We start from the raw sequence: 12,055 nt of genomic DNA, 5'->3' as shown, positions 1-12,055 counted from the left end.
ACGCACACAGGGATACCAAATATGTATATCAAATATTTTTTTTACACTTTCTGGGGGTGACATAGGGAAAATGGGACAATTTACGTTTTTATTGGGGGAGGAGGTTTTTCACATTTTTTTACTTTTATTTTTTACTTTTTTTACTTTTATTTCTACACTTTAATAGTCCCCATAGGGGACTATTTATAGCAATCATTCGATTGCTAATACTGTTCAGTGCTATGCATAGGACATAGCACTGATCAGTATTATCGGTCATCTTCTGCAGAAGACCCCGGGAGACGGCCGGAGCAAGGTGAGGGGACCTCCGGCCACCATGCTGGGTGATCGGATCGCCGCGGCAGCGCCTGGGGGCGATCCGATCATCCATTTTAGTGACCGCAGCGCTGCAGATGCCGTGATCTGTATTGATCACAGCATCTGAGGGGTTAATGGCAGACATCCGCGCGATCGCGAATGTCCGCCATTACGGGCGGGTCCCTGGCTGCTATCAGCAGCGGGGATGTTTACATCCTGTGTACATTTACGTCCTGTGTCGTTAAGGGGTTAAAAAAAAACGTTTTTCACCGGAGTACCCCTTTAAAAGTTTTAATGGCGAATCCGAACACAACCAATTAATGTACAGAAGGAAAAATGCTTCATTTTCTTATTGTCTTAAGAAAATTAAGCATTTTCATTCCAGAAAATAAATTGGTTGTTGTATGGATTTACCAATGAAATAATTAGCTGTTTTCTACTGCATGCAGCAGCAAGGAAACCTAAAACAAAGCAGCGGTCCTTAGACTGCATTCACACATTTCAGATAATAAGTGGTCCCGCAACTAATCACCACTTGTTCTTTTGCCATGTTTTATGGCAAATTCTCAATATTGCAGGAAAAATTACAAATGTTACTGTAATTTGCTAAAAATACAGAATTTTTATAATAACGCATGCTGTAATTAGTTGTGGTACCGCTGAATAGTTGGAACATTTGAACACAGCCTAAGAAGGAAAGTACTTTAGAGTAAATGAAGCATACATATAATGCTATTTACATTTTTTGTTTAATATTAGTGTCTCCAAAAGCTCGGTGGCAGCATTCAGGCGTACACAGCTCATATTTTCACTTGTAAAGCAGACAAAGCTGTTCTGACTCTTCAGCCCTGCTGATGTTTATCTCACCTCTATACAAGCAAAATGGGTTTCTCAGGAAGTCGCTTGTGGGTAATCCGAGCAAGAAGAAGTTTCGGGAGTGTGCACATAATTCAATGACAAACCAACCAACCACAGAAGGCTACGCTGGCTTTGTGACAGATCAGCTCAATATATCTGGTCATTACTCAGTCCTATTTATGAATGAGACCATCAGTTCAGTATATGATCATTTCCAATGTCCATTAGGTGTATAGTCCCTTATCCTAGCTACAGTTGGTAGGTTGCCAACTTATTTTCCAGGTCTATGTATCAAATCCAATTATGCTGCTAAAAGCAACTGAATACAAGTTGAAAACAAGAGGGTAGAGGTGGCAACAATGGCTTAATGGAAAAGATCTGCCATACATCACTAGATTGCTGGAAAATAAAGACACTCAAGTATTTACAATATTGTGGTAAACAGAGTAAAGTGAACTGTACTTACAGCATTCTATAGGGTTGGATGCTACCTGCAGAGAGACAATTCTTCCACTGGCTTCCGGAATGTGTATTCGGAAGACAAGTCGCACTCGAGTGTTCTTCCTCCCAATATCAGTCTCCCCTTTTCTCAGCTCAATGTCAGCATTTTTTAGCTTCAGTATCCCAGCACAATCAATTCTGAGAACATAGACAATATGACAGGATACATTACATTTGTTAATAAAAGCCTCAGATTGTCTTGTATAGATCTCCATTCACATTATAGATATTTGAGTGACTAAAACGGTAGTCTTCTTTTTATCAACAGCCAAATAGATACCAGATGACAGTTTTGTACTGCAGTCTAATGCAGGCTAACCACTACTACTACTCTCCATAGAGTTTATGCACGCCGCCTTTTGTGGATTCATGGCACGGATCCGGCAGCAGAAGCTAAAAACCGCCTAACAACATATATGTGCCGGACCTTTGCCATACCTCATTGATTCCAATTCTGCTGGTGCAGATAAGGGATACCCGAGGAGTCACAAGCAGGTGGTGAACCTGACGAAGAAGGTTGACCCTTCGAAACGCGTTGTTCTGTTCTCAATAAAGCAGTTTTTCTTCACCACCTCCTTGTGACTCCTTGGGTGTGCGCCAATTCAGCCAAAAGTCGGAATATTCTCCCAGACATCTGGATAACCCTGCCAGGTATCCCTTGTCTGCACCAGTACATCTGCAACTCCGCTGCTCGCACAGTGGGACCGACAGCCAGCTGCCTCCCGACTCTGCTACATATCTCTAGCGCAAATCAGTGTTGTGCCTGCCAACACAACACTATAAGGTGAGCATAACAAAGTTCATTTTCTTTTTCACACAAATTAAAGCTTAACCCTTGGAATAATTGCACTATCGAAGCGCCGTATCTGCTTCTTTTCTTCCTCTCTCCATTGATTCCAATAACCTGAATAGAGTGACTCATACCGGGTCATTTTCCGACCCTATCAGACTTTTGGCACGGACTGAAAAGCGTACTCTGCTGTGGTTTTCAATTCTGGCCTAGTGTTGGATATGGTCGAAGACTGAACCGAACAGTGCCAGAGGCACAAAACATGGTGTTCATGCACCCTTACTAGTCATAGAAGACATGCCAAATAACATGGCTTATACAAACAATAAATAGTGTGAATATTTGGTGATAATAAATTAATAATTAATGAGACACATACATCAAACATATCAGACAAACTCCAAACTCATGTTTGTGATTTCCAGCTGACAAATTGTGCGATCATAGCAAAATATCTGTAAGTGTATAAAAAAAAACTTATCAGGGGTAATTGTTTTTGGCTGGCTTTACTGCCACAATGCAAAAACCTATGCTTTTCCACTTGGTATGGGCAGCAAAAATAAAGAAGTTATCTAGCACTAGAAAAACTGAGATGATTTCTTCCAAAAACATATTGAAAGAATTATTGTTGTTCTCTGACTGCTGGGACTCCCACTGACCACGAGAATGGGGGTCCCTTATGCCCTAGGAACAAGGCAGGAGTGTGCCATTCACTCATTATGGAATTGTGAAGATAGCTGAACACTGTCTTCTGCTATTTTTAGTGGTCAGAGAGTGAATAGATGATGAGATGACCAATCATGTGTTGCTCATTTCACTGAGGGGACTTAGGACCCTGTTCTCGTGATCAGTGGGGGTCCCAGATGGCTTGTTCCTTGTTCCAGGAAAAATAAATCACATCACTTTGTTACTTACCATAGAAAACAAAACCCCTTAGATTATAGTTTAAGGTTCAAAAATAAATTGAAGAAAATCTGCTGGCACAGGACAAAACTAATATACCTCTGTACACGCAGTATATACAATTAAACATATGTGTGTTTATTTAGTAACTAGTACTAATAAAGGGTTATCTATGTAGATAGGGTTAAGCTACATCTCAATTGCTATTGGCCCAGATGACTGGAGGCCGCCTATTTATGCTGTTTTTAACCAAGATTTTATGGACAGCTTTAGATTCTGTGGGAAAATACACCCACGCCTTGGCAATCACCAGAAGGCATGTCAGTGTACTGTGGATAGTATTCACTGATAAAATTTAAGGCTGTCTCCTGCTCTAGAACTGGAGCGTATTTCCAACATCAAAAGTTAACCCCATCCACAGGATAAGGCATAAAAAGCTGTTTGGTGGAGGTCTGATCGCTGGGACCCCATCCAATCTTGGGAATGATTCAGAGTTCTAAGGATTGATGGGAGTTTCAGTGGTCAGACCCACAATGGTCAGTTTTTCTCCCATATACTGTAGATAGGGAATAGTTTTTAATGTTGGAAATATACCTTTAAAAGGAATGCCACTGAGGCTCTCCGTAGTAGTGGACTAAAAATGATTATTGGTAGAGACATAAATTGGCAATACTAGGATAGCCTGTCTTAAACTTCAGTCTTACGTTGCTCTCATATTGTTCTTTGGCTCCAGCGGAATCTCCAGGACTTTGGTGTTGCCGACAATCTTTTCATAGCTGGTGGTAGTAACAGTTTTTCCTGTGATACGGTGGACCTGGTAGAAGGCATGTGGCTTGAGGATCCGTTCATCTGCTGTCCCAATGAAGATTTGAAGTCCCAGAGGCTTGTTTTCCATGTAGCCATGAAGCTGTAGAAATAGTTGTGAATAGTTGTGAATGAAATGTTGGGGTGTGTTGCAAAACTGCACCATTTACTCTAAATTTGTGATGTGTTTTTTGAAGAAACAGCACAGGTAAACCAGACTAAAACCATGTATTACATTTGTTTACACTATGCTCCCAAAACAGTACTGTAAAATCACGATAATACAAGTAACACATCCACTTTTTTCCACAAACGAGAGTAAAGCCTTTACCTGTCCATCATTTTTTTCAGTTACGCATATATATGTATTTATATATTTTGTCCACTGGTTGTGTCTGGTCCTGCAGCGCAGACTTACTCAAGCACATATGGCTGAGCTGCAATACTAGGCAACTTCAGCAAACAGGCCGGTCTGCTGATCCTCAAGTGTTGTAAGAGCAGCAGTAGATGAAGCAGGGAAATGTACATCATATTATTATTTTAAGACAATTTAACATTCCCTGTTGAAAAGACTAGTGGGCTTATACAGAATACTGAACATCACGTGTGACATGTATTTCAGTAGAAGTCTTAGATAAGAGGCAGGTCTGTTAAGGTGACAGATGTTCTTTCATTTGCATTTTTTAGGCATGTACACACACACACACACACAGAAAATGAAATACAGAATGAAAATGCTTAAAGGACTATTCTCCAGGTACAAAAATAATAATAATAAAAAAAAACATGTAAATATCTTGTGATAGGCATCTGGGTTAAACAAATAAATTGTGCAGTTCTTACTCTTGATGATCTGTAATCTTTTTCAAAGAGGAAGTATAGGCAAACAGGGTGATATTTAATCTGTAAATGAACAGTGCCCCCTCATTTCACAGTTTAATAAAGAGAAGCACTGCTTCAAGCCAGAGAATTAAAGGGGTATTCCATGCTCAGACTTCCAATAGGATACTGTACCTGGCAGCGATACACGGTTTTTGTAACCCCTATTTACTTCTATGGGATTAAGGCTGGGTTCACACCATGTTTTTGCAATACAGTTCCTGTATCAAGTTTTTGATTAAAAACGGATTCCTCAAAACCTGACTAATAAACTGTATCAAAATGTGTGTACAAATTTTAATCCAACCGTATACAGTTGAAAAATTATGTCCGGTTGCATCGTTTTTTTTAAGAAAAAAACGTATACGTTTTCAACTTTTCATTCCAATATGAATAAAGTTTCACTTGTTTGATAGAAATTCCAAGCAAAGTCAAAAACCGTATGGTGAAAACCGTATGGCTCTGTACTCACATACACTGTACGGTTCCCATTGACTCCCATGTTAATAAAAAAAAATGTATACGTACGGGTAAAAAACTAAAACTGGCAAAACCAAACAGGATGCAAAACGGACACAACCTGATGCATCTTTTGGCATACGGTTTTCCATGGAGAGTCAATGCATACGATTTTCAATACGGTTCCGTATGGTTTTCAAATTGAAAATGTATAAGGGAACTGTACTGCAAAAACGTGGAGTGAACCCAGCCTTATAGAAACAGTGTAAAATAGGCCACTGCTGCATTTGTAAAGTCAGGTGGCAGGTGTTATGTGGAGATCCCTGAGTTGAATATATAATAGAGCTTTATATGCTGCACTAAAGTAATATTGTAAAGCCAAAGATCAAAGCCTTTACTTCGGTAAACACAAATGTCCATTTTATTTTACTCCAAGGAGTATACTATTGATTCCCTTATCTAAGAGTGCTCAATATTTGGCAAACTGCACTTTCCTACTAAGCCATTAGATTCAAGTAACATCACTTCTCATAAAAAAAGTTAAGAGCATTTAGCTACCTTCCGATATAAGACAGAAGATATGTAGATGGGGGCATATAATAAAGAAATGCTTTACCATTTACATCTTCTAGAGATGCTACATACCCCTACCTTTTATTATGAGAACTGATGCCTTGAAGCCAACATTACATACATGTGAAAATGGGATATTAGCCCCATATTTTTAAGGGTTTCCTATTGATATTCCACTTTCCTCCCAAACTGTAAAAGGGAACGATGGACTCCCACAGATAGGCCGTACAACTATACACAGTTGAGAATAAATTGCTGAGCCGAGCATTGTGGTTTCATCACGCCACCACAGAAGATACAGGCTTGTGGGAGATCCTGTCAGTGACACTAGCCCCTTATAGACTTGGCAGTAAATCTTAACCCAAAGGCCATGGAGGATCTCAGTGTAAATTATATAGAACATTTTCTGTCAATACATTAAGTTTTACATTAAGATTTTCATCCATCTTCACATGAGGAGGGGCCTGTGTAAAATACACAGAAGTCTGTTCTTACTGTATCATTTACATAAATTTCCATTCCTTTTTTCACACGCGACAAGAGTTTCTACCTTTTCAGACAAAAGACCCCTACTAAAGTGTCCAGGGATCAGGCATTATTCCTTAATGCAGTTTACCCCACAGAAAGCTTCCGAGCATGTTCAGAAATAAGTTTGCCTGTAATGGAAAGCTGTGATTACACACAAATCTACATCTATTAGGGACAATGGTTGGAGTTGAGCAAACTTTTTTAATGTTCAGTTCTGCAAGTTCACTGAACTTCTGGTTCTGACAAACTAGTTCTCTCCGAACCTGTACTTCCCCAAAAGCCCAAAAATGTGTGTATAAGAGCCCTTAAAGCCCTGTATAACACTATTAGGGCACCTAAAAATATAACCATGTACTTCTGAGCTAGTTTTAAATGGGCACTGTCAGATACAAACACTTTTGATATGTTGTAAAGCATACAAAACTAATAGGTTTTGCAATTGCTTTCATTGAAACATTTTCAGTATTTCATACTGAAAAAGCCAGTCAAAAAACTGCCCCCCTGCCTCCTAGGATACATACTAGACCTGCTGTGTCCATGCATCATCACCTACGTCATGGACCCACTTCATGATTGACAGGTCTGCAGGTATAAAGCTGCTGCTTGTGTGCTCCTGTGGAGAGAAGGGGAGGAGGGGCAGAAGCACAGGTTCCCTCACTGTCTGTTGTGTGAAGAGAAGGGGGGCAGAAGAACACTTCTCTTGGCTCCCTCACTGTCTGCTATGTGAAGAGAAGGGGGGAGAGACCGAAGCACACTGCTGTCATGACTGAGCAAGAGACAGAAGACTGAATGGAGGATTTCTTTGTTTAAAAAGTAAGTGTACCTGTATGTATATATATGTGTGTGTATATGTGAATATATGAAGTGAATGTGTGTATGTGTGTGTTACGGGGGACTACAATCATATGCTTCCAGCTGATGCAAAACTATAACTCCCAGCATGCCTGCACAGCCAAATGATGTGTGGGCATGCTAGGAGTTGTGGTTTTGCAACAAGTGGAGGAATACAGCCTGCAGCAACACTGCTGAAAATCAGTTTCACCAATCATATGCCTCCAGATGTTGCAAAACTACAACTCATAGGATGTGGCATGCTGGGAGCTGTAGTTTTGCAAAAGCTGTAGGCACACAGTGTGTGTGTGTGTATGTGTGTGTATAGCATAAAACTAGAAAGGAAATGTTTACTGCTCCCAGAGCAGTGAGGGATGGGGAGTGGTCATCACAGTGAGGACCCGCCCCCTGCTGTAAATGAAAAGTACTTTCACTTTGCAATCACTCCAAGTAAATAAAGTAAATTCTAAGAGAAATATTGGTCATAAACACATAAAAATTACATGTACATGATCAGGATGAGATACTTAGCAACATATTACAGTTTTTTTTTTTTGGGTGATCTGACAGGTACGCTTTAAAGGGGTACTCCCGTGGAAAACTTTTTTTTTTGGATTTGTAAATCACTTCTATTAAAAAATCTTAATCCTTCCAGTTCTTTTTAGGGGCTGTATACTAGAGAGCATCCATAGGCTTTTATATTGGCTTTGACATCACCACTATACTGCCTCCTTATTGGCTGGGAGTCTAGTTTGAAAATCAATATAGGGGGATCATGTGATCCTTCCTCTTTCTGCTATGTTGTTGATGTTATTTTAGTAAGTTCTGCTAAACAGAACCACCTAAAATTTGATTTCTAGTCGAACCAAACTTTTAGCAAAGTTCTGACTAAACTCTGTTTTTACGGGTTTGGTTCGCTCATCTCTAAAAATGGCCAATTATGTAATAGTTAGCCATACCAGGTCCTGCTTTTTGTGCTAACTCTACACTAGCAATGGGGAACACTTCTATGAAAATAATTTACCCTAACGGTAAACAATAACAAACCTGTGATTTTTAAAATGTTTTTTTTTTGTTTTTTTTTAAACATATGATTGTCACTACAACTTGTCTTTCTATTGTTCCAATCCAACTTGGCTATTAAAAAAAAATAATAATTTTTTGCTTATATGACTTTTGTAATTCTCCTCGACGTGTTTTGCTGCCACATAGGAACGGAACTGTGGAAATTTTTTAATGACTGCCAAATATGTCTGAATTTCACCTTAATGTGTTCTAAGTCTGCTCTACCCCAATACTGTCCTGTGTCACTTTTGGGCAGACAGAAGACCCTGGCATCTGACCAGGAAGAACATATTGTGAATCACAGACATAAAAGTCTACTGTCACTACTAAGCTTGATATTTTTAACTGGAAAATCTGACAATCATGGTAAGGAATATCATCTATGTCTGTCTTAAAAAAGGTTTAGAGAGCACATCAAATGTTAAATTTATGACCAAGGGTTGGTGGTGGTGTATAGTAGGATCATGAGGTCTGCAACACAAAGTATTGATGGAATCAATTTGAAATAAAATCTCTAAGACTAAAGACCCTGGACCCAACAAATGATAAAGTTAGTTATAGCAGACAAGCAGCTATAGCAGATGAATAATATATCTCATTTTGTACGACAAGACTGGGAAAATCTCAGTTTAAATTCTCAGTTGGCACCTAGCCTTTCATTTTTTATTTTAATTTAATTTGTTTAGTCCTTTAACTGGGTCACAAAAGTTGAAACTGTCTAAGAACTGAATGAAAAAAAAAAAAAAAGATGAACTAATGGCAAAAAACTATATAAATTATTGTAAATTACCTTTATTTAACCATTTCAAGCCTTCGAGTACTTATTAGCTGATGTATGCCATGGGGTAGGTCCTGTAGCTCTTTCCAGTCCAACAGTGTTCCCACATTTGTCTGTGTCAGGGACTGTCCAGCACAAGAGAAAACCTCCTCGTTCTCCTGCTCTGGACAGAGGTGGCAGTAGGTAGCACTGTGTCTGAAAAGAACTAATTGGCCAGAGAAAAAAAAAAAAACAAGTTTTATTTCCTGACAATTTAAAAAAAAATCTTTTGTGCATGATTATGGGGCTTTGCTATATTACCTGAGATTTTTTGCACAACATTTAGAGGTATCCTTTACAGCCAGCCTCATGCACATAGGAAACAATAGACTGGAGGGGACACTATTCTATGGGAAAATTATCGAGGAATGATCTGTGACCTCTGCAGAAGCTGCTGTGCAGAGTGAGATATAACCATCACATAATGTGAATGGCCAAATCCTCTCTTATCTATATACTGATATCACCTTTTAGTGTAATCCTGTCTGTGATGATAGTCAGGAGACCATTCATTTTTTCTCTTCAGAACAGGTGGTTACAGCTTATTAGGCCTAGAGGCCTGATTGAAAAAAAATTAGGATTATTTTATAATATAGACAGTAAAATGAAAAAGGAGAAAAAAAACTCAACAAAAAATTCTTAAAAGATATTGAACAATAAAAAAAGAAAATTTAAACAACGGGACACTTTCTATTGACACATTTCCTTTGAGACCTGACCATTAGATCACCAAATTGATCCCACTTTGGGATAACTTTGGACCTCCACCAGGGTCCAAGGTTGGCATTTTTGGGGCTAAGCAGCTGGACATGTTTGCTTGGCCAACCTAAATAGTAATAAAAGGGAGATGTGGAAAGACATAAATAACAAGTTGGCTGTCTGGCTCAAGATGAGGGTCCTAGTAGTCAGACACCCAGTTGTCCCTCCTCTAAATGACAGTTTAAAAAAAGTTCAAAAAAACATACACATATATATAAATATGTTAAAGGGGTTGTGCAAGGACTGGAGAGTTACAGAATTTTCCTGTGTGTATAAATTATATTGAGATCACATTACAGATCTCAGAAATTAGGATATGTTTCACAGTTAAAGTGAACCTGTCCTTAACAAAAACTTTTTGTATAATGTAGATAATACCATTATATGTATATTTGTAATATCCATTGGATAAAAAAAAATGTGTATATTTTTGTCCCTACAGCTAGTGCCTGTATGTTTTGGTGAGGAGTCCAAATACAGGACTGTGCACTGAGCAGGGATCTGTGCAGTGAGGACAGGCAGGACTGTGCATTGAGGATCTGTGACAAGCTTCTGGCTCACACATGAGGATGATTGACAAGTCAGGAGCCTGCACAAATCCCTGCTTGTTCCACCCTCACTTCCTGTATTTGGACTCCTCATAGAGACACACAGGCAATAGCTGCAGGGAAAGCATTTTTTCACCCAAAAATATTCAAATTTTTAAATCAATGTATATTACAAATATACATATAATAGTATTGTCTACATGGTTTCAAATGTTTTTGTTAACAACAGGAACACTTTAAACACAATTACTCTCTTTATTTGTAAACTTTTGTATACATGTTGCCGTAATCACAATGTATTCTAACAGAAAAAGCTGCCTGCAGAATTGCACCCCAACCATCAGGGAACTAATTTTTTACCATTTACCAAATTGAATAAACTTATTTTGAAGGGCTAACAAACATGACATGAACATCCTTCCATCTATCAACACCTCCTCCTTGCACCACCTGCCTGGGTCACGATACATCTGTGTGTAAAATAATATGTAGCAGATAAAACAAACAACCAAGATTATATGGGGATGATAGGAGGATGACAACAAACAAGGGCAAGCCTCCAACCTTTTTTTTTTTTTTTTTTTTTAAAGTAAAACGTATGCAGCCTTTTTTGTGAAAAGTATAATGTATATTAATGTGAGCACATTTTCTGTGTAAAGAAAAGAAGAAAAAAAATACACATTTAATAACACAGCCAACACCTGGAAAGGAAATTATTTGCATTAAAAAAGGTGTGCTGTTCACAATAAAAACATCTATAAAGAGTACACAGGACCAGCTGGACAGAAACCAAGAACCCTGAGTCACATTTGCCACACAAGCAAAGAAAAGCCAGACGTAATGTCTGCCTTTCCATCCCATATTTTGGGATTTAAAGATCCTATTTTTCTGTTGAAACGTTTTCTTAATCTTTTTGCATAATTGGTCTGATATTATAACTCTGAACAGACATGAAGCAGTCTGTAACTGGAGGGAACATGAGGCACACTGGCAGCTGATCACTCCTCGCCCAGGCCAACAACGAGGCCTTTCTTGCCTGGTACCTTACGAGAACTGGATAAACAAAATGGTAATTTGCTCTGTGATTTCAGCCATTGATTAAGGATTGAGAGAGCATTATATTTAAGTATCCAGCATCGGTCATCTTTCACCTAACTTGTTCCTGCCAAATTCCTTGCTCTTGTGGAAGTGAGAAGTGGTAGCTTAAAGTCTACGGGTACCTCTGCACTGTTTAATTGTTTCCTGAATGCAAAAAAATGACAACTTTATAAATAGTCTTTATTAAAAATTTCCTTCCATTTTGCTTCTACAGAGTCTAAGTATTTTATCTGGTTCCTGAGTATGAGTAAAAAGGAGAGAATGGGGAGTTTGTTCTCCCCCTCCATTCTCTCTGTGTTAGCGACTGCAACAGAGAGTGGAGAGTTGGGACTGCATACATGAAGA

At 38.8% G+C, this 12,055-nt stretch overlaps 1 protein-coding gene across 5 annotated transcripts in view; it reads right to left on the bottom strand.

Moving 5' to 3' along the window:
- The window catches only part of NFATC2 (nuclear factor of activated T cells 2), a 146,182-nt gene that overhangs the window by 63,206 nt on the left and 70,921 nt on the right, over positions 1 to 12,055 (bottom strand). For all 5 annotated transcript variants that reach the window (XM_056548370.1, XM_056548371.1, XM_056548372.1 and 2 more), the window contains exons 4-5: positions 4,054 to 4,256; positions 1,622 to 1,794 (exon numbers count right to left, since the gene is read on the bottom strand). In XM_056548370.1, coding sequence (XP_056404345.1) covers positions 1,622 to 1,794; positions 4,054 to 4,256 — 376 coding nt within the window. The remainder of the gene's footprint in view (positions 1 to 1,621; positions 1,795 to 4,053; positions 4,257 to 12,055) is intronic.

This window comes from Hyla sarda, chromosome 12 (genome assembly GCF_029499605.1).
Source record: "Hyla sarda isolate aHylSar1 chromosome 12, aHylSar1.hap1, whole genome shotgun sequence".
Lineage (NCBI taxonomy): Eukaryota > Metazoa > Chordata > Amphibia > Anura > Hylidae > Hyla > Hyla sarda.
Note: the sequence above shows the minus strand (reverse complement) of the source record. Positions and strands in the feature narration are given on the sequence as shown.